General features: G+C 42.7%; 1 protein-coding gene across 28 annotated transcripts in view; it reads right to left on the bottom strand.

The window, feature by feature from the left end:
* The window catches only part of MAP4K4 (mitogen-activated protein kinase kinase kinase kinase 4), a 249,378-nt gene that overhangs the window by 13,135 nt on the left and 212,074 nt on the right, over positions 1–24,169 (bottom strand). For all 28 annotated transcript variants that reach the window (XM_065423695.1, XM_065423699.1, XM_065423694.1 and 25 more), the window contains 4 exons: positions 21,780–21,897; positions 21,323–21,493; positions 16,728–16,871; positions 8,579–8,713 (listed from right to left, as the gene is read on the bottom strand). In XM_065423695.1, coding sequence (XP_065279767.1) covers positions 8,579–8,713; positions 16,728–16,871; positions 21,323–21,493; positions 21,780–21,897 — 568 coding nt within the window. The remainder of the gene's footprint in view (positions 1–8,578; positions 8,714–16,727; positions 16,872–21,322; positions 21,494–21,779; positions 21,898–24,169) is intronic.

The raw sequence follows: 24,169 nt of genomic DNA, 5'->3' as shown, positions 1-24,169 counted from the left end.
AGGTAGGAAGAGGTGTGAAAAAAACCTGTTCCCAAGAAGTCACAAAAAGAGGCTAACGTTTCAAGTACTGGCCAACATCTGCTCTTCTTCCCTTATAGTTTAGACTCCCCCTGCTAGGGCAAAATGGAAAAATTCTCCAAACTGGTAAGGAGTTAGAAAAAAAGATTTCTAGGCCAACATGGAACATTTTTCCAGGTTCACCTCAAATTTTTGAGCGGTGGTTTTTTCCCCCCAAAACAAGAAGTTGCAAAGCAGCCACACACACACACAAAAAAAAAAAAAATTTTGCTGCATCACGAGCAAAGTCTCATTACATTCTTCGGGAGGAAAAAAAGCTGCATGTGTCAGAAAAGGTAATATTTTCATCATGTAGCAAATCTGTGAACTCTCAAACCTCTTCTGCATTCAGATACAAGATAAAAACTGGTCCTTTGATAGAGCTCTGCTGGCAACTACTGTTCAGACTGTTTAAGATGTATGGGATTGGGGAGGACCAGAAGTAGGAAGTGGCCATTCAACTAGAGCTGCAGGCTCTCCATTTTCCACTTCCATCTGAGTTTTTGAAGGATAGTATCATGGTCTTCCTCAATTTCTATTTCTGCTAGCCTCTTTTGTGATACCAGTTGTGGATGGGTGATGCACAATCGGCTTGTACATGTTACTACTTTCCAGCTAGCCCAGGTAACAAAGGATTTGAAAGTTTCCTGAAGTAGTGAGAAATCCTTTCCCCTTACATTTCACATCCAGCCTTGATGCAAAGCGACTGTACTGCAGAAAACAACCCCGCTGTTTTAATACATACTATTTTCATGCCTTCTAACTACTCTCTTTATTGCCATACGGTCTATATTTGTTTTCTCCAGGCATACGGTAGGGAGATGGAGCTGTTCTTCAGAAGGAACTTTGCTCCGTTTACTCAACAGGGAAGTAAAAGCAGTGAATTTTCATCTACAAAAAGATGTTTCAAGTCTCCAGTTGTATTGAGTCTGCCTCTCTGCAAAATACAGTTTTTGTCCAATCTTGTCTATCTTGAAAGAATTCTTAGGGTTTTTGTGCATGAACGTCATCTTATCTGTGAAAAGGAACTTTTTATGCCCTTCTGTGTCTGCTTGGGGTGCTTTCTGGAACATATCCAGTCTTAGCTACCAAAGAGTAATTTATTATCTGGGAGAACCATAAACTGCCTCAAGCATCTCTGAGATCCCTACATACCACTTCACCCTTAAGTCTGAACCCACTGCTGCATCAAAGAGACAAGGAAGACATCAATGCCAACTGTTTCAGTGCACAAAGCCACAGTGCCAGCTCCAAGACTGCACCGTTATTAGATCTGCAAACACAACTATTTCCAGAGCTCATCATTCTTGGGAACTAAAACGTACTTGTCAAAGAGGCCTCCCTACTACCTGAGAAGATCTACTGTATATTTATGGTTCACAGTATAGTTCGGTGCTAAACTATAGATGAGTGTAACAAATCACTCTTCATCTGGAAAAGAATGCTCTCAGTTTCATGTCTTCTCTGTTGGAGAGTCCCTTTTATATAGCTGTTAACGTATTGTTAAACAGGTTGCTTCATTAGGTTGCTGAAACCTTTGGGTGTGACACAGGAGAAGTAAGTTATAAATTGCTTTTTGGATCAAGTTTTTGGTTCAGCAGTTTCTTACTGAGATATTTATTGACTACTCACTACTAGTAGATTTTTCAAATGTGTGCACGAGACAGACTGATTGATTACAGTCCAATTGCTCAAACTGCTACTATACACTGACCAGCAGAGTCTGACAAAAGGTAAAGATTTGAAGCAAAAATACATGAGTTTGAAAGATAGGTTAGTTGCAGTAATAAATATACCTTAAAGTGAAAACAAAGCAAAATCATTCCAGGGCAATAGTGGTGCATCATCATGGCAAGATCTCATTTTGAAGCAGAGCCAACAGAAACAATACTAACTTACTGATGTTTTCTGGATAGTAACCCACAGCAGGTTAACAGGCTTATATGTACTGTCTGCCATCCATCACAGGCTTTGGTTCAGAGGGGGTCTATAACCCAATTAATCTCAGCAATTTAAGAAGCACTAAAAACTATCTATTTAATGGAAAGGCACTTCACCCCACAATTGCACTCAGCTCAGTCTGAGAGTGCATTAGGAAATGCAATGAGGTAAGGGAAATCAATGAATCATCATTAACTTAAACATATGTTCCTGTTACCATAAACCCCTACAAAGCTGGCATGCTTTTTTGTTGTTGTTGTTTTTACAACAATCAGCCTCTAAGAGAAAAATAAAAAATGCATTCCAGTGTAACTGGAGGTTACTGATCTGTAAACGGAGGTTCTTCGAGATGTGTGGTCCTGCTCTACGTTCCACACACGGGTACACATGTCCACCATGTGCCTGAGTCTGGAATTTCTTGTAAGCAGTATCCATTGGCCCACATATGCTCAGTAGCTCTCCTTGTGCTCCCAACAGAGGGCATAAAGGGCAGTGTGGGCCGCCACCACTCCAATTTCCCCATTCTTACCACAGTGTAACCAATCTGTGGCAGAGGGGACAGAGGATGGGTGGTGGAATACAGATAAGGACCACACATCTTGAAGAACTTCCATATACAGGTAAGTAACCTCTATTTCTTCTTCGAGTGATGGTCCCTATGTATATTCCACACGTGGGAGATTAACAAGTAGTAGTCAAACAGGTGGTGGTGGACACAGAAGCGATAGCTGACTGTAGTACTGCTGTCCCCACAGCCATATCTGCAGTTGATGACTATACCAAGGTGTAATGTCTGATAAAGGTATGCAAAGAGCTCCAAGTAGCTGCCCTACAGATCTCTAGTATGGGTATGTCTCTCAGAGATGCAGCTGCCCCCTGGTGGAATGAGCCTTTTCCCCTTCCAGGATAGTGGGGAGGGGCAAGAAGGAGGATGCCAGCTAATTGGTAACCGTGAACAAGGTTCATTTTGAAAATCTCTGCGCTGATATAAGTTGACCTTTTTATTGCTCTGCTATGGAAAAAAATAGGTGTCTTTCTAACGTCCTTTGTTCTTGGCAGATAAAAGGCCAAAACCTTCCGGACATCCAGAGAATGCAGCCTTCTTGCCTCTTCCAAGGCACATGCTTTAGGGAAAAATACATGTAAGTGGACTCATATCAAATGTGGAAACTACCCTGGGTATGAGTCTGGGGTGGGGGCGTAGCGAGACCTTTTCTTTATAGAAGGTAGTATATGGTGGGCCCGCTCTAAATGTTCCCAGCTTACCAACTCTTTTGGCCAATGTTATAGCTATGAGAAAAGCCGCCTTCATGGGTGGCCATAGAGCATATGGCCGGTGGCTTAAAGGGAGCCTTAGTGAGAGAGAACAGAACAAAATTCAGGTCCCACTGAGGTGCAAACTTCACTGCTGGTGGAAAGGATGTGAGAATTCCCTTTAAAACTCTAGTTGTGACAGGGTGTGTGAAGATTGTATGGTTACGCATCGGAGGATGGAAAGCGCTGACTGCCGCTAAATGCAGCCATAGGAAACTGAATGCATGACCAGAAGACTTAAAAATAAAGTAGATACTCTAAGATACCAGGGATTTCAGCAGAGTCCAGAGACAAATTGTACTGATGAGCCCAAGCAGAGAAACGTTTCCAGTTAGCTGAGTAACAGCTTCTCATAGAATTTTTTCTATTTTGGTTAAGGATGGTTTGCATCTTCTTGAAACATGAGCATTCTATCTCCAATGCCCATCCAAATACCAGGCTCTGAGTTGCACCGGCCCTGGATTGGGGTGTGTGATGTTGTCCCTGTGTTATGTTCCTGGATGGGTGCATTGAAAGCTTCAACAGATCCACGTACTGCAGTGTTTCTCAAACTGGGGTCGCCACTTGTGTAGGGAAAGCCCCTAGTGGGCCAGGCCGGTTTGTTTACCAGCCCCGTCCGCAGGTCCGGCCGATCGCGGCTCCCACTGGGAATGTGCTAATAAAGTTTGCGGATGACACAAAGCTGGGAGGTATTGCTAACACCGGGATATCATACAGGAAGATCTGGATGACCTTGTAAGCTGGAGTAATAGTAATAGGATGAAATTTAATAGTGAAAAGTGCAAGATCATGCGTTTAGGGATTAATAACAAGAATTTTGGTTACAAATTGGGGACACATCAGTTGGAAGTAACAGAGGAGGAGAAGGACCTCGGAGTATTGGTTGATCACAGGATGACTATGAGCCGCCAATGTGATATGGCCATTAAAAAAACTAATGCGGTCTTGGGATGCATCAGGCGAGGTATTTCCAGTAAAGATAAGGAGGTGTTAGTACCGTTATACAAGGCACTGGTGAGACCTCATCTGGAATAGCGTGTGCAGTTCTGGTCTCCCATGTTTAAGAAGGATGAATTCAAACTGGAACAGGTACAGAGAAGGGCTACTAGGATGATCCGAGGAATAGAAAACCTGTCTTATGAAAGGAGACTCAAAGAGCTTGGCTTGGTTAGCCTAACCAAAAGAAGGCTGAGGGGAGATAGGATTACTCTTTATAAATATATCAGAGGGATAAATATCAGGGAGAGAGAGGAATTATTTAAGCTTAGTACCAATGTGGACACAAGAACAAATGGATATAAACTGGACACTAGGAAATTTAGACTTGAAATTAGACGAAGGTTTCTAACCATTAGAGGAGTGAAGTTCTGGAACAGCCTTCCCAGAGGAGTAGTGGGGGCAAAAGACATATCTGGCTTCAAGACTAAGCTTGATAAGTTTATGGAGGGGATAGTATGATGGGATAGCCTAATTTTGGCAATTAATTGATCTTTGATTATTAGCAGGTAAATATGCCCAATGGTCTGTGATGGGATGTTAGATGGGGTGGGATCTGAGTTACTACAGAGAATTCTTTCCTGGGTGCTGGCTGGTGAGTCTTGCCCACATGCTCAGGGTTTAACTGATCGCCATATTTGGGGTCGGGAAGGAATTTTCCTCCAGGGAAGATTGGCAGAGGCCCTGGAGTTTTTCACCTTCCTCTGCAGCGTGGGGCACGGGTCACTTGCTGGAGGATTCTCTGCACCTTGAGGTCTTTAAACCACAATTTGAGGACTTCAATAACTCAGACATAGGTTAGGGGTTTGTTACAGGAGTGGGTGGGTGAGATTCTGTGGCCTGCATTGTGCAGGAGGTCAGACTAGATGATCATAATGGTCCCTTCTGACCCTAAAGTCTATGAGTCTACATGTTTGCATTGGATGAGTAGGAGGAAGGCGTTGAAGCTGGACAGACTGCCCTGGGTTCTAGTAAGTTGATGTGCATTCTGGACTCCTGCGGGGTCCATACACGCACCCCAGCCCAAGTAGGAGGCATCAGTAACAACAGTTTGACTCGGCTGTCGGTGTGAGGAAAGGGATCCCTGCCCAAATCTTCTACAGTTTTGACCGCCACACAAGAGAGCCTAATACCTTGTGTGGAATTGTGACCGTGTCGTTCATGGTGCCCTCCTCTGGTGAGCGCACAGAGAGAAGCGAGGGTTGTAGGTAATGTAGATGTAGCCTGGTGAACAGTGTCACATGTGTGTATGAAGCCATGTGGTCAAAGAGGGAAGGCAAGTTCTGACTGATGCCCTGGGTCTGATAACAACCTGCTCTATAAGTGTGCTCATGGCCTGAAACCTTTTGAGAGGTAGATATGTTCTTGCTGTAGTTGAGTCTAATGACGTCCCTATGAAGTCTATACACCTTGTGGAGGTCAACATGGATTTTTCATGAATGATGCAGACATGTAGGGAAGGTAAAAGGCTGAGCAGATGATGGGTTGCCCTGTGGACTGCCTCATGGGAACTGCTTGTGAGAAGCCAGTCATTGAAGTCTGGGAAGACTGTAAATCCTTGTCTTCTCATCCAAGCAGCCACCACTGAAAAAACATTTGTAAATACCCTGGGTGCTGTGGCCAGACCGAAGGGGAGGACTCTGAATTGGTAGTGGTTTTGGTCGAAGAGGAACCCGAGGAACCTCTTGTGGGCCATTCAGAGCCAAAAACAACGTGCCCTCTTCTAATGAGGAAGTTATTGATGCTCAGGATATCGTGCGGAATTTTAGTTTTTTGATAAACTTGTTTAACTGACATAGATCGAGAATCAGCCTCCATCCTCCACTCTTCTTGGGGATCAAGGAGAATAGAATCCCATGGTGTTGGGCTGGAACCTTTTCTATGGCTCCCCTGAGGAGCAGGGTGTTCACCTCCTGTTGTAAAATCTCCTCATGAGAGTGGTCCCTGAAGAGGAAGTGGGAAGGAGTTTTCAGAAACTCAATTAGATAGCCGCCATGGACAACCTCTGATACCCATTTGTCTGTAGTTAGCGCCCACTGGTTTTTGACAAATTGGGGAAGGCAGCCTTCAAACATTTGAAGAGGGGAATGAAGAGTCATCATAAAAGGGGCTCGAGTCTCAACAGTCCCGTCAAAAGAAACACTTTGTCTGGGGTTAGCATACAAAGTGGCAGTGGATGTTGCAGAGGCTGGGTTCACTGGTCTATTTTGTGTGATGGCTCCTGAGGACATTGATGATAAAAGGGCCGAGGAGATGGTCTTGCCTTATAACCTTGTCTATGATGGTTCCTCTTGAGGGGCAGGAGTATAAATGCTCATCGAGCAAAGAATTGTTCTTGACTCTTTGAGGACGTGGAGAGACCCATCCATTTTCTAGTGGAATAGGTTGATAGTATCAACGGGTAGATCTTGAATGTACTCTGCACCTCTCCAGCGAAACCCAAGGATTGCAACCACAAGTCTCTCCTCATGACAATGGCTGTAGCCATTCCCCTTGATGCAGTATCTGCCACGTCCACCATGGCTTGGAATGAAGTTCTGGCCACAAATGTGCCCTCACCCACTAAGGCCTCTATCCTCCTCAGGAAGCTTGTCCTTAAACTCTAGAAATTTAGCATAATTGATAAAATTGTATTTGGCCAAAAGAGCCTGATAATTAGAGATCCTGAACTGGAGAGAGGTGGAAGAGAAGACGTTTCTTCCCATAAGGTTGAGTCTCTTGTGTGCCTTATCAAAGGGAGTAGCCTGTGGGTGCTGTTGCTTCGACTGCTCTGTAGCCACCTGCAACACCAGGGAGTTTGAATGAGAGTGAAAGAAGAAGAGCTCTCCCCACTTGGATGGGATAAAGTAGCGCTTCTCAGCTCTTGTAGGTGTGGTAGCACACGAAGCAGGGGTGCACCCAACCACTTTTTCTGGATCTATAATGGGCTCGTTGATAGAGAGGGCCACACTACTGGGACTGGAAGGCTGCGGAATGTCTAGTAAGCTGTGCTGAGGCTCCTGAATTTCCACCAGCTGGATGTGCAGCTCTGCAGTAGGAGTGGTGAATGCAGATGGGGGAGAGCAAAGATGTCTTCTGGGGAGACATATGTCTCTGACCACCCGAGTACGAAGAGAGTCAATTGGTAGAGCTGGCAGAGCCAGAGCCTCTCTGGTCAACGTGGCTGTCGGCTCCCTCCAGGGCCACATCACTACCAGTACCCCTCGGTTCCCAAAGTGGACAGAAGCACCAGGAGCTGTCTATCCCACATCTTCACCATCAGAGCTGGCGTCTGAACCGTCGGACCTGTACCCTGGCAAGCCTCCTTCTCTTGTTGAGAAGATTTAATTGTGCCTAAGATCTTAGCGCCTGTGTGAACTGGCTTTTCTGATTTTGATGGGGTCAGGGAGGGATCCCATCTTTTTGGGACAGTCTTAGACATTGATGATTTGTCCTTATGTCTATGAGAGTGCACCTTACTCTCCTGTGAAGCCTTCCTTTAGGTTTAACAGACTTATTCTCCATTCCCAAGCTTGGAGGGTCACTGCCCACTTGTTGAGGCTGATGTTGGGGGGGGGGGGGGAACGTCGTGGTGGCGGCTGGTGACTCGGCCCAGATCTGATTAGGGTTTCATTGTCTTCTCCATGAGGTGTTTTCTGAATCTCAGGTCCCAACCCTCACAAGTTCAAGGGGAAAGAGCGGCAGATGCTGCACTTGGCAGAAATGAGAACCTCACCCAGGAATAAAAGGCAGCTTTGATGTTCATTGCTCACAGAAAAGGAGTGAGGGCAGGAAACACAGTTTTTGAATGCCAGGACCCTGGGCATAATCCCAGACTTCTTTGGGTGGGGAGGGGAAAAAATGCTAACTATATATGCTATACCACACTATAAAAACTACTAAAAAACCTAACTAGATACATATTTATAGGAATAAGGCAGTATAAGGGATCTGAGGACACAGAAGATTTCAACTCAGACCATGCGCAGTAAGAAGGAACTGGAGAGGCATCGGCTTGCACCGCCCTTTATGCTCTCAGTTGGGAGCACGCGGACAGCTACAGCACACGTGCTCTTCAACTAACATTTCTTGCAAGAAATTCCAGATTCAGACACATGGTGTGCATGTGTTTCCCACGTGCGGAATACAGATAGGGACCATCACTCGAAGAAGAACATGGCAAAACAAAAGTTAAGAGGAATCAGTTAATATAAACAGCAACTATCTTAGTAAGACGTCTCTGTTACCTAATTTTATCCTGACAGATTGTCACAATTCATTTGCTACTTACCAACTTTATAGTGCACACAGCCTTCCAAGTCGCCCACAGTTGTCCAACCCTGTTTCTTTTCTACTTCAGGATCATTATGTAGGATTTTATTTCTTAACCAGGACAAGTAGTAAACTCGCAGCTTGTTCTTCTTACCTAGCCACAAAATGCAACATTTGTTTTAACAAGAATTTCATGCTAATCACAACAAAAAGACAAACCAAAAGACCACCATGAGATGAGAAACTGCTGTGAAAGCAAAGTGATTCTGCTAAGCATTTCACAGTCACACTCAAGAGTTTTGAAGCCAGAAGGATCATTCAATCATCTAGTCTGACCTCCTGGGTATCACAAGCCATTAACTTTCAACCAGTTACTCCTATATTCACCCCAATAACTTGTCTCTGACTAATCTGTGTTTGACTAAATTTACATTTGTGATCAATACTGAGTCTACAAGATTATAGCACCACCAGCACTATTCCAGAATCCTTCCAAACATTATTTCATAATAACCTCCTGGTAATATTGAATGAACATAAAATGACAAACTTAAAGAAACAGTTCTGGGGCTGTTTTGGTTTTGATGTTTAACCCCCCCCCCCACTTTTTAATAGTAAGATTGTAATTCCACAATAGCAAGCAGCAATCCTTTGTGTGTGGAGACTGAAAACAGCTATGATCTACAGCAGCTCTTATTTGTGTGACACCAGAAAAGAGAGTGGGGAGAAAGAGTTTTGTGGCTGAAAATCATTTACACACATACCAGAAAATAACAGTCATTACTGGGACCAGGTCTGAAAGAAGGTAAAAGCAAAGCAGGCTATGAAATTAGCATCTATGAGTTTCAATACCTAGTGACCAGCACTTTTTGACCACTCTAATCATCCCTCGGTACCCAAACGGAACAGGTTTTATTTTTAAATTATTCAAACAAGGAAGAAGTTGTACCACAGAACAGTCTTAAACAGAGTCTTATTGAGTGACATTTACTTACATCATGTATAATGTAAAAATGTTTTTAACAACAACGCTAAGACCGAGCTGCGGTGACTTATACTGAGAGTATCATGTGTTGCTAAAACACATTCTCCCTCTTGCTAAATGTTGACACAAGCTTGGTTGGCAGATTACTTGTGTCCCAAATGGTGCAACTCTGCAAGAAGAACAGGAAGCAGGAGATGCTTATTTACCAGAGATGTGATCATCTAGATTTTGGGAGAAAGGGCAGCTTGGACACTTATATTATAGGGACACTCGTAATGGTCACATCTAGCCCAAGCTTCAGGCTAGAATGATAGAAGAAGAAACCATGCATGTGATGGGAAGGAACTAAAATAAAAATACTGAAACTACTTTTAAATAGGACATGTTACCAAATATGGAAATGGTAGCATCATAGTCAAGCTCATCAATGGCTCTTGCACAATGTTCAATGAACAACTGCGAGGCTATACAGCATTTGCTATATTATCTGTGAAGAGCTGGCAAGTTACTGCTTCTTCTAGTCCTGGCTTCTTCTCCTTGCTTCCAGCTGTTTCATTGTACAGAAGTAAGTGCAGGCCCATAAATACAGCTAGAAACAAAGAGGAGGTAGGCTCTCTGCTTCCACTAGGAGTTCTCATGGACCACACCTACCAGAAGAACAGCTACACACAATTAAAAGTTTTCCCATTAATATCACTACTCCACATAGGCATTTGAGAGAGGGAAGTTGTGTGATTGTGATGAGACAGGGGGTTGATAGGACTCGGAATAGAGAGAGTAGTCGAAGTGGGTCTCTATTATAGTCAATGGAATTGGTCCCTAAGGCACTCTCTCTATTATGATGTGGGTCCATATTGTGGGAAAAAAGGAGAACCCATGAACTACATCGTCTACCATAGGTTCCGCAGGAGAAACATGCTGCAAAGTATAAAAAACATGAAGATTCTTGATCCAAAAGCAACCATATATGCACAGACAGATCACACACTACAGTGCCATAGTGTGGGTCACTACCATTCTATACATTAATCAACATTAAGTTTAATCTTTTTTGTCATAAATTTATATTGTTGGCCATGAAAATTTGCTTTGGGCAAACAAGATATCCCAGGAACAAGCTTTAAAATGATTTTTTGAGGGTGTTGAGGGAGAGTATGTGATGAGATGACCAATTAACTTCACTGAGTTGAAGCGTATGAAGAGGAATTTCATTTAAAATACCATAACTTAGAACCGAAATTCATTTTTAAAAGGTCTTTCTGCTTTGATCGAACCAAAACATAGTGAAAAAAGTAATGAAATTACGGGTAACGTTGTCCTTAATTTATCCCTACTATGCTTCGGAACAGCAGGGTCTACAGAAGGAGGTCATGTACCATTCAGGTTGTTGGTATAGACCAGGGGTCTCAAACACGCGGCCCGCGAGCCCCTCACAGCCCCCCCCACCCTTCCCCAGTGTTTACCAGAGCAGCTCCCTGTCTGCCTGCCTGCCCTGCCCTGCGCAGCTCCGGGAAGAGGCTGGAACATGGGGAAGGGGGGGCGGAGGGGCTGTGTGTGGCTGTTGCTTCAGGCAGCGCCCCCAGCAGCTCCAATTGGCTGGGAACAGGGAACCGCGGCCAATGGGAGCTGCTGGCGGCGGTGCCTCAAGCAACAGAAACACACAGCCCCTCCACCCCCCCTTCCCCACGTTCCAGCCTCTTGCGGGGGCAGGGCAGACAGGCAGGGAGCCTGCCCTGCCCCCGATACGCACCGGGCCAGATCCTGCCCCCTGAACCCCTCCTGCAGCCGAACCCCCTACCCTGAGCCCCCTGCCGCACCCTGCACCCCGACCCGCTGCCATACCCTGCACCCCAACCCCTGCCTCACCCCGCACCCCTCCTGCATCCCAACCCACTGCCCTGAGCCCCATGCTGCACCCCAACCCCCTGCCGTACCCTGCACCCCTCCTGCACCCTGACCCCCTGCCCTGAGCCCCCTGCCGCACCCTGCACCCCGACCCCCTGCCCTGAACCCCCTGCCGCACCCCACACTCCTCTTGCACCCCAACCCACTGCCCTGAGCCCCCTGCTGCACCCTGCACCCCTCTTGCACCCCAACCCCCTGCCCTGAGCCCCCTGCCGCACTCTGCACCCTGACCCCTTGCTGTATCCCTCACCCCTCCTGCACCCCACACCCCAACTCCCTGCCCTGAGCCCCCACCACACCCCACCCCTCCTGCACCCCCTGGGGGCAGGGAGGGGGCAGAGTTGGGGTGGGGATTTCAGGGAAGGGGTTGGAATGGGGGCAGGGAAGGGGTGGGACGAGGCGGGGCAGGGGCGGGGCCTCATGGAAGGAGTGGAGGGGGGGCGTGGCCGAGGGTGGCACGGGGGGGGGAGGTGTCAGTAATGCGGCCCTCGGGCCAATGTACTAGTCCTCATGTGGCCCTCGTGGTCATTTGAGTTTGGGACCCCTGGTATAGACCATCCCGACAACACAGCTCTTTGGCACAGGATCTGTGCCCTCTGTGCTTGAGAAGTATCTAGTACATTATGAGTCCTTACACTACAATATATATAAATTAATTTTAAAAGCCCTATGTTATAAAACTATTATTAAGGATGCAAAATTAAGTATTCAGGATTAGGAAATGCCAGAATTAAGTTTGTTCACGCAGCCTTCACCTGCCACTTCATATGTATGCACGATACAGTGTCCCTGTTTGAAGTTTACTGGTTAGAGTTGCAGCAAATAGTTCAGTTACAATAACTGGGATTTCTGATTGTTAAAAATCCATCAAGTGGAAAGTTGCCTTTAGAGCTTTCTCTCTAAATCCCATTAAAAAGTGTAGTCATATAAATGTATGTATGAATCAGCAAAAGGTCCCAAATAGCTACATTAATAGTGTTGATTGTGAACAGCCACTTGAGCATATGGCTCATAACGTATTACTTTTTCACATCTATTTGAACTAATTGAGTAAAGGACAGATGCTTCAGTTGGGTTAGACTACATTGGGGATTAACCATTTTTGGGGGAGAAGAGAGGGAATACTTAATGGCAGGCTTTACTAAGCTTGGCTCTTTAAATATTAGGGGTGCGGCCCCCTCACCTCTGCGCCAGACCCTGAACACCAAGTAAAAGGGCTAGAGTGGTGTAAAGTAGCCCTAGGGGCCCCAAATCTGACTGAGGGAAGATTCTCTCTGGCACATGCACTGTGAACACAGCCGTGAGGCTGCCTCTAGAGAATCCTTTCAGAAGCCCTGGAGTAGAGACTGGAGCCAAGGCACACAGTACTGCAGAGATCCTGGGCAGTGTCATAGCCCAGTGGGCAGCCCAAGGAGGCTCGTCTTCACTACAGGGGGGGGTCGATTTAAGATACGCAAATTCAGCTACGCGAATAGCGTAGCTGAATTCGACGTATCGCAGCCGACTTACCCCGCTGTGAGGACGGCGGCAAAATCGACCTCCGCGGCTTCCCGTCGACGGCTCTTACTCCCACCTTCGCTGGTGGAGTAAGAGCGTCGATTCGGGGATCGATTGTCGCGACCTGACGGGACGCGATAAATCGATCCCCGAGAGGTCGATTTCTACCCGCCGATTCAGGCGGGTAGTGTAGACCTAGCCTTAGATGGCCCTGGGGACCTGTCTAAGTCACACTGGAGTCCTCTCCAGTCCCGGGAGCAGCCCAGACCAGGATGGTGCAACAAGTGGTTTAAAACCACTGTAACAGCCTGAACCCCCAGGCTGCAAGATCTCTTAGAGGATTAAATGGAATCTGACAAAAGTGGGTAACATTCAACAGTCTCCTAAAGAAAACCAGTGAAAAACACACCTACTCCCAGAGTACATGGTTTGGTTTTCTTTCCCCATCATTTACTAAAATTCACCAAAGACCAGTAATAAGTGATACAGATGGATTTTCCCAGTATGTGATTCTTTATTCATATCTGGCCACAAGATAAGCAAGCACAGGGAGTTTCTCAAAACCAGAAATAGCTTTCAAAATGATTTTTTTTTTTTTAATCTTTGCAGTCTAGACAAAAGAAAGAATCACACGACAGGCAGGAAACTCCTCTGCCTTCCAGTATGCATCCACTCTGACATACAAGGTTAGTTACATAAATGTGCCTATGCATGTATTTACACAACTGCTAAACAAAGTAAACTGATCTGACACTGTTGTCACAGACAGATTCAATTATAACTGGTGTATTCCCTATGAAGCATACACAGAAATGGAGCACCAAGAATAAAGAGAAAATTAGGAAGAGTCTTTTAGGTTTAAAGTTGTAAATTGTTCTAAAAATCTGGGGGTTTTGCCAATTGCAAAAACTTTATTTTGGCCCTTGAATAAAAACATCATTTCTTGTGAGCACCACCATGGACTAGCAGTTGAAGTGTACGACTGGAAGTCAGGAGATTTGATTTCTATTTCTGGCTCTGTCACAGGCTTGCTGCGAGATTAAACTCAAATCACTTAATATGCAACATTTTCCTTATTTGTAATACAGGAAAATTTCAACTAGCTCCACTTATTTGTGATTCTGGCCTATCTCCCTGGGGTGCTGCAACCGTTCATTAACGTTTGTAAAATCCCTAGGAATGTGCTCTGTACGGACAAGTGATTGCTTTTATTACTGCTGAATTATTTACTTTGTTTTCAGCCATTTCTAGGTGTTCATCACTGTAGTATCTGAGCATCTGATACATCTTTGCCTTCTAAAAGATTAAGGACCTGCAACTTGCTTTTGTCAACTTGCATAAAACTCTTTTGAGTGTCACAATAACAAAATAAAAGCATCTAAGCAATTCATTTTTCAGCTTTTCAGGAAAGTAGTAAACACATCAGCTAAAGATTTACAGTTTTGAAAAATAAAAACAAATTACATTTTATGTTGATGTAATTTTATTAAATTTTCCTCCTAAAATCCTCCTGCAAGGCAATTCATTCAAACATGGCGGAGATGCTTTTCAAACTTTACCATCACATACATTCAAATATTTATTTCCTGAAAAAGGTGTTTAAACATATTGTGGACCAGTTACTTATGTACTTACATTGCTTAAAGTGAAGTTCCTTTAAACAAATCCAAATCAATCCCCAAAGAGACAATTACATGACTAAGCCCATTAAGCCAACTGTTGGGAGAAGTTTGGTTAAAATTAAGCATTTCCATTTGCTCAGAGTGATGTAGGCAAAGAGAACATCTTAAATAGGGAATGGAAAGATACCCAAGGAAAAGCTCAGGCTCAGAATAGCCAGGAACTGGTGATGGAGTGGGAGGAGGGGTGGAAGAATGGGATGGAGAGTATAGCAGGCAGGAGACCTGGGAGAGAAAGGGCACTAGGCTTCCCCCACAAAGTCATCTCATGGGCCAGAATCTCTGCTAGCTCTCATCGAGCTCCCATGCTAAAAATAGTAGGGTAGCTGTGGTAGCATGGGCAGCAGATGCATGGGCTAGTTGCCCTGAGTACAAACCCATCTGGACCCCATGGTATGTATTCAGGGTGGCCAGCCCATGCCGCCATTGCTGCTACCTGAGATACTGTAGTTACACTACTATTTGTAGCGTGTTAGCTCGATGAGAACTAGCACAAGTATGTCTACTCAAGCTGGGCATCAACCCCTAGCTCCAAATGTAGATGCAGCCTCTGTGGGTAGAAACCCTCCCTCTTCACTGTACTCTGGTGACCTCCTGTAAAACCCAGGATAGAGGACAGTGCTTAAGGCATAAGCCAGCTACAGCTCAACCAATTTCTTCAGGGTTAATGTAACGTGTCTGAACAGAGGAAGCAATATTCTTGAAGGAAACAAACTGGACGTGTCAGGGTGTTTGAATCGTGACTCACGCAACTGTAAACAAAGCTAAAAGAATTTCACATAAGATTTAGCCACAGATTTTCGTCACCAATGTGGGATACATTAACTAATGGACATTACATAAGCGGGGTTAGGTGGTATCTTTGTTTACAAGTCTATTGAACTATACACTGCATCAGACGATTTAATGGTGTCATTCAAATAGATACCCAGGGAGCACGTTGGAAGCTATCATGAAATATTGTACATTATAAAGGTATAGGGTTTTTTAAGTTCCTGGTTTAATCTTTTTTTGTAATTCAGTCGTCAGCCATAAGTGAAATGTAAATGAGTTATAGCCGATCAAAATATTACAGGTGTGTTTAAATGGAAATGCAGCGACGGGCTTTACTACACTGGCACAAAGGTGGTACTTTAGATAACAAACATGTACACTCACATACTGCACTGAGCTGGCTAGGGTCTATGTGTACCACTATCTTCTAGCCAATGGTACCAGAAACTGCTCCACTGTGTATTGCAGAACCTAGACGCTTAATACATAATGGAGAGTCTCCTTTAGCTCCAATGTTAGGGGTCTATGTTCTTGGAACAGAAGAATCAGAGTCCTATCCCTGCTGCCACCAGTTCTGAGTGCCTGTGGAGTGCAACATAGTGACCACTGTGTGAAGCCCTAAATGACCCGGGGTTTCATACAACAGAGCATGGCAAAAGTTAAAATACAGGAGAAAGGTAGACGGCAAAAAACAGATCTGTAAGAACCATTTGCTGTAAACTCAGTGAAATTGTGTAATAAATGAAGTAGCCCTTTTAAATAGCCCCTTGGAGCCCAAAGTGTTTGGAGTTCCCAGCTTTAGTAAGAAACCATTATTCATTAGGACACGTTAAAGTGTGAACTATTTAAAGAATGGCCGTATCTCTCCCTGTTCGATCAATGGGCTACAGTCTCACTAAGTAAAGACACATCCAGATGCGACATCCATCTACTCCATCGTATCAGTAACTTAACCATGCCCATCTATGCTGCCCTTCCTCCCCGTCCTTCCATGCTGCCTACATCTGCACTCTGCAACGGATTTTCTATTCTAGTGACCTAGACTCAAAAGAGGACTTATAACTTCCTGCACCCATTCTCTCCCAAACACAATACAAATAAATAAAACAAAATATTTTATCATCTTATCCTCCAAACTTGTGAAAAAAATTTCCTTCAAAGCAGGCAGTTTGGGGTGTTTTGCATGGAAGTTGGTTCATAGCATTAAAAAATGTGAAAGCATGAAGACTGAAAAATCCTGGGCCCAGAGATGTCAATGGCAAAAACTCCCATAGACTTCAGCGAGGTCCGGATTTCAGAGAAATAACATATTGAAAAATGGGCATTACCAGATATCGTCACCAAGACATTCAGGCCTTCGAGTACATCCATCTGCTGGAACCGTCTTCGGTTTATTAGAGGATAAACCTTCCCCTGACCACTTCTGTCTAGCAGCATCAGACCACTCTCAGTTCCCACTAACAAATTCACTCCTAGGTTAAAAAAACAAAACACCCAAATTATAATGCATGTTTTCCAGGTATTTTGATTAAGTCATGCTTTACAGAACAACTTACAATGCTTTAGGTATTCAAACCCAACACTGATTCCATCTGCACACCTGGCAGAGGGGTGGAGTAGCAGAGACCCCCCCTGCTCACTGGGATAGGTAGGTGGAACATGAAATTTATCACACATACACTAGCAAGAGGCTGATACGCAAGAGGAAGCGTTCCAGAGCAGGGTCCATCCTCCACTTCCCAAGAGCTGAAGATAGCAAGGGTCTTATGAAAAAAGTCATGCAGAATTTAATAGAGAAAGATAGCTTAAAACCATTCTATAGAACTTAATAGAATGATCTTTCTGTGACTGAATTCTACAGAGTGGTTTTAAAAACCTACAGCTTTATCACCATTAAACACTATAGGGTTTTAGAATAATTTTTATAGAACCCTATTTCATTTTTATAGAACCGTATTGGTTTCATCCCTATCTAGTTCTATAGGACTTTATTACAAAGAGGGTTTTCAATGGGGAATTGTCCTTGATCTCAATAGTTCCCCCTTTACATACACCACACTCATCTGGTTAGTAGATGTCTATTAAATTTTTCAATTCTTGCCACCATAACAGACAGCTATTGCCACAAATTATGTGAAGAGAGCAAAAGGACAGTTGAATTACAGCACAAGGGATGAGAGTCAAACCAATTTCGTGACTCGCTTTATTAGACCTCCTCAAACATTTATTAGACATCACAACATAAAGCTTTTATTTTTAAATGCAATAAAACAGGTTGAAATAACACAGGTAAATTCACAAAGCTATACAATTATGGCTATTGTGAGTTAGAAGCTGTCACAGTAGGCCAAATTAATCCCCGGTTTAAAGTGTACTGGTGATAACAAAATTACACCAGGGACTAATTTGGCCTTGTATCCTAAACTGAGCACTACTAATACAGTAGATCTGATTCAGCTACACAGAAATTAAACAGTGGGTAGCCTTGCAAACTACATTTATGGCAATATCTAAACACAACAGGACAGCATTTTAGGATGCTATGACAGCCTTAAATCAGCAGGCTCCTTGCTTTTATTGATTACTGTCTTGTAATTTCAAAAGGTACATTCTTCCCTACATCTCACAGATCATTATGTCTAAGCTGTGAGGAAAAGTACCTAATCATACTGTAGCAATAGCACAGGGATGGCACTAATTAGTAGAGCAGATATTAACTGATTTGTTCTTGTCATTAGAACTCTGAACAGAGCCTTAATTCATTTAGGCTTCTTAGTATAGGTTATGCTATATACTTAAAAGTAAACTCACATGTAAATTTGTTCACTCAAGGTCTTTTCCATCCCTTTTGGGTGTCAGGGCCCTATAACTCTTGCCCATATCCTTCTGTGGTGTCTTTAACTCTTCCATGTATTTCTGACAGGTATTTCACACCCCATTATATAGAGCCAGTTGTTCCTTCCCTTCCCCATTTAAATAAACTGATATGGGCAGTAAGCCAGCAGTAACTAATGCCTAAACTTTAAAATGTCTTTGTATTTGCAGCATTCAGGCCTATGAAAACCTCTAAATTTTTTTCCCCTGCAGCTCAGCAGTTCTAATTTTTCAAAGTGTACCCTCTACCACAAGTACATTATAAAAGTGCCTTTCTTTTGTATTGGGGGACTGGGCATCTACTTCTCTGATATTCCATCTATATTATTAGCATTGAACTTAACTATTTAGATAACTTCCTGAGAGAATCTTATAAAAATTACAGCCTTAAACATTATTTCATTACAATTAGTAATGGCAATAAAAAACCCCTCTCTCTTTACAGGAACTATCACACTTAGCATGGCAAGGACCAAACTCCTAGCAAGGGTAACTAGGCACAAATCCATTGAGAATAAAGATGGGCCTGCATACACCAGAATGAATTTGGCCTAAATGTTTAACAAGAAAGTGTTTGCTATAGCTGTAAAACACCTCCAGGATTTTATTTCAAATCAACAGAAGAATGAAATATGAAGATCAAAGAAACATGAAAGTGCTAAACACGAGTGATGGCCCAGCCCCTACTGGCAGGGCAATTTGGTTTGGCATGGAAGTTTGTGACACTTGTTCCCAATTTATTTCATGTGATTTCATTCTCCTTTCTCTCTTTACCCCCCTCTCACTCTGACATCTTCCATTTGCACAAAGTTATACATTTGCACTGAAAATTATTCACACCAAAGCATGTAAAAATATTAAGCCTACATTTGGGCAAAAACTGACACTGGTGAACTTTGATAAAGCTGATTGATGAAGAGGTGCTGGAATGGCGACAGCCCCCAAAAAACACATAGCCTCATAGAATGAATACTGGGTGGGAACTGCTTCTACCCCCATTCCTATTCCTGTCCCTCCCCTCCTCCCCCCAACACACATCTGCTGATAACTGGCCATACTCCTATTTTTGAATATAGCACTTTATGAACATGTACTCATGAAGAAAGTAAATATAATTATCCTTGCTTTATAGATAGCAAAACTAGTCTAGAGATGTAAAGTGAAACAGATGAAGCTAAGTGGTGTCATAGTCAAGATTAAAGTCGAGGTCTCTTATATCTATCTAGCCCTTCTCTTCATGTGTCAGTATATTTATGCCTGCATCTGTAATTTTCACTCCATTCATCTAAAGAAATGGGTTTTTTACCCATGAAAGCTTATGCCCAAATAAATCTGTTAGTCTTTAAGGTGCCACTGGACTCCTCGTTGTTTTTATGTCTATCTAGACAATTGTGCTTTCCAGGCAAATTGTTTAGATCAACTACTTCAAACTATCACACCTAAACCCATCTTTAGGTACCTAAATGTCTAAATTTTCAAGTGTTCTGTGTATCTGCAGGACTTTCACTAAGTTCAGACACCCAGGTTTGAAAAATTGCAGTAAGACAGCTTTGCTGAGCCAGTTTCCTAATACACAGAATGAGAACAACATATCTATCTACCTACCAGCATCTAATCATGCATGTTTTCAGACCTCCTGTGTAGTACATATCATTATCCCCTATTTTACAAATGGACAACTGGGATTTAGTGAAGCAAGTAGAGAACCAGGAGACCTAGATTTTGAGCCTAGGTTTTTTGTTTTTGTTTTTTATATATATAAAAAACTTTGAGCAAGTCACTTTACTTCTCTGAGCGCCTCCTGTAAAATAGCAAACAATATTTACCTACACACCATAACTTGTAAAGTGCTATGTAAATGAAACTATCACAGCAGCCCCACGCTTAATCTACTAATCATGTGACTTTGGGGAAGGACCAACTCTTTCTCCTCCAGCTTTTTCAACATTCGTAACTGTTTAGTGTTTTTGTTTTAAAGCATTAAAACAGATATCAGTATCAAAAGGGCAGGATTCTGGCAATTAGTGTGGCCAGTGTTGAATTCTCATGGCACGGGCGATTTTTCTGCTACTGTAAAGCCAGTGGAGATGACTCCTCTACAAAACCACCCTGGGTGTAGGGGGCATATCAAGATAGGAAATGGGCATCAGACCAATCCTTCTCTGGCATAAGATAACTAAGAGCCATAACTGTAAATGGCACATTGGCACCCCATGATCCTAGCCCCAAATGCACTGAGCAGAGCTTGGAAGAGAACGTGGCCCATAGTCTCAAACAGAAGAAGTTGCCTAGTTACTTGCCCTATTCTCTCCAGGTAATTATGTGATTCGATGTGAGATCACTAATATAAAAGTTATAACATGAAATACGTTCTAATCAAGCCCTTTGATTTCTCAGCAAGAATTCTGAGAAGCAAAATCAAATACAATAACCTTTTTGAACCTATCATTAACCTAGCAACCTTGTACTGACACAAAATGCACAGCAAGATTACCATAACCCACAAAAGCTGCAGACATATACTAAAAAGAGGTTTAAAAAGTTGAAAAGAATGTCCAATTGGCTGACAAAATTTTGAATGATTATTATTCAATCCTGAGAATATACCAGTCAGAACTTGCATCAAGCCAGACCTCAGAATAGGCACATCGTAAGCACAATAGTAACCAGATCTCACTATGATGACATGAGACTGAGCTTTTATTACTATGTAGATATTCCAAAATATCAGACACTTATTTGTCCTTGCTCCTTAAATGAATTTATGAACAGTCTAGACCCCATTTCTAGGTCATTAAGCTTATACTGGTGTGCTCTGAGCTGCAAAACTATTTTCATATACACCAAGAAGTTGTAAGAGACAACCTTCCATCCCTCCCTGTGTTGTAATCTATGGCTTATTTGGACACTGGATAATTGCTGAGGTACAAATCGCTCTCACTCTTCATGCACTTAGAGAGAGTTCATAAGATCAATCAAGTAAATGAAAAGAAAAACAAGGAAATAAGGGGAGGAAAGGAGGGAAGGGAGGGACGCAGATATACATTACCCCATAAGGCAGCACACAAAATCTCAGAATTGAATCTCTTCTTGTATTTGCGAATCTCTGGAGTGTCACTTTGTGGTCGTGTATTGGTAGGATTCACATTGACAACTGATCCCTTCCTGGTGGGATCTTGCCTTATTGCCTCTGACCTCATGGCTTCACTAGAAAATCCCACTGGGGGGGGAAAAAAAAAAAAAAAAAGTACATGTAATACTATCTTCTAAGTGCCAAATATTTACCATATACTTTCTATTAAATAACCCAGACAGTAACTGATAATATTAAGCAAGTCTTTCTTTTTGTAAGAAATGTAAATGGAAAAAGGAAATAATATGCAATCCAGTGCAAATCAAGTAACAAGCATGATGGAAACATTCTAAACTACTGTAAAGAGCAACTCAAGTCACTGAACCCTTTTTTTTTTCCCCCCCAGTTGTCTTCTTGCATCTACATTACTTACCCACAGAAGTCACAGTTGTCCCACTAGATGGAGAAATCTGTAGTAATCTGGGGTCTATAAAAGGTGTAAAGGAGGAGGAAGATTTGTGTTTCTGGAGTGTGTTACTAGCGGACTGAGTCTGCAATGTAAATTTCAACTTTATTAATATAAGTGACAACAAAAAGTGATGATAACAATGAACATTTCTAAGTCACTACAGAATTTTACCGTTTTTCTGAAGCCCTTTCCCACCCATCCCCAACCTTCTATACTTCCTATATTCATACAGCAGGCACCATAGATGCAGGTTTCACACATTACCACTAAATGTAGTCAGTGTGTTCTTCACCCCTATTAGCTCAGATTTTAAAGGAGATGTTTGAGGAATGGTCACAACAACAGGCAAAAAGTAAGGGAATGTCACCTTATCATCGGTTAAAATATGTACGGTACTTATGAAGTTATTAGAAGCTAGCACTACTTCATTACATAATTTTAATTTTCTATTTGTGAACTGCCCACTACATACTTCTATTTGTTACGCATCTCCTGAAATGAGCTTGTTTAATATGTTATGAAATTTGATCTCTGAGTTTGGGCAACAAAATCTAAATACTCTGGGATCAGGCATTCATTTCTATGATTAATGAAATTTCAATGTCTGGTACTTCGTGTTAATTCTCTACTTTTGTTTTTTTTAAACTGAGCCTCTTGCCAGAAAGCTCCAGCAGTTTCTTCCACCATCATTTCACATATTACACCTGTATCAAACAAGGGGCTCATTAGTGTGAAAGGTGCAATAAACAGTGATATGAAGCTATGAATATGTAGTTGATAAAAGCACTGGTGCTTTATTTAGTTTTGTATTCTAAACACAAAAAAGGGAGAAAGACAAGTGAAACAATGAACTGTTAAAAGTGGAGATGGAATGACTGAAAAATCCTTGCCAGTTTAGTGAGTTAAGTGTTATAGTGACAACATTGCACATTAAAGCAGAATGGCACAAATAAAAAACAATCAAAAAGTGCAAGTGTGTTTCTCTGTATGTGTAGAGTTACTGTGGACAAAAGGAATGTTTGTCTGCTCAGCTTGTTTTGTGCTTTTGCAAACAAGATTGGAGGAGCTTCCTCACTGTTAACCAATCTAAAGCCTCTGTCCCCTCTAAACCTCCACCTTCCTCACCAAATATAATTATTGGGCTTAACCATACTGAACTTTTCTGCAAAGCAAAATATTTTCAACCACATTACTAATAACTTCAATGCCACCACAAACAACTGCCATAGTCTCCTTATCAAAACTCAGTTTGAGCTAAATTGATTGAACCCTGCTTATTTGTTGCTTAGAACAAAGTAATGAACAGGTATATCCTTGAATCACTGAGCTGGCCTACATAACCTGTCAAGAGTATATTTTTACAAAGTTAAAGACTAGCGAAGCACAGCTGAAAATGAAGGATGACAAGCATTACACGGACTAAACTTCTGTGACAAAATGAATGCTTGCTGTCACATGGTTCAATACGTTTCACAAGCGCTTTTCATCCTATTGTGAAAATTGTGCATCACCATTACCTCACGTTCTTTTGTAACTGTACATAGAATATCTCAGCCTGGCACTGATGTCAAAGCACCTGTTCAGTTCTATTCTGAGAAGCAGCAGCATGTTGTTGCACATTTATAGTGGCTGGTTGACTCTACATCATACTTGTTTACAAGTCTAAAGATGTTTTCTCTAAATGCCAGGCCTGCCTGTTCAACCTGGAAACTGAAAGTCATGCTGGGTGCTTTCCTTCTCATTCCTCACCACCAGCATTACAGGATGTGCAGGACAAATTCATTCACACCTGTGCATCCCCGTTACCTTCAAAGAGTCGCAAAAGTACAAGGATTCACTATATAACCAGGATTTAATGAACAATTCTGTTGTTGGTTTATAAGAATGAAACACAGTCCCTCTTAGCACTGCAGAGCCAAAGATAACAGGAGTAAAATTCTGGAACAGTGAAGTCCCCAGATAGGACTCCAACTAGAGATAAGAGAGCAGACTTGGAGAATAAGCAGGAGTCATTTTTCCATGGTCATTTTTCATAGCACAACTATTCCATAAAAACCGGAAGAGCTCCTGTAGTACACTACTCCAAACAACGAATACCCCAAACAACCTAGCTTTCCTGAAATGGTCACCAACCCCACGTGGCAATTTCAAAGAGTAAAATCCTTCAATGAGGCTGAAACCAGCTTCCTATCCTGTGTTGGTAGTTTGCACAAGTGAGTTACTTGCACGTGCCTAGTTATTTGCTCCTTTTTTATGGTAAAATCAAGACAAAATTACCAGGTTTGATTTAATTATTTTTTAAAACCCCAGAAGATTCCTTGCAACTAGCCTGTTCCCGAAATACAGAAATTAAA

This window comes from Emys orbicularis, chromosome 1, assembly GCF_028017835.1.
Source record: "Emys orbicularis isolate rEmyOrb1 chromosome 1, rEmyOrb1.hap1, whole genome shotgun sequence".
NCBI classification, from domain to species: domain Eukaryota; kingdom Metazoa; phylum Chordata; order Testudines; family Emydidae; genus Emys; species Emys orbicularis.
This window is presented reverse-complemented; position numbering and strand designations above follow the sequence as displayed.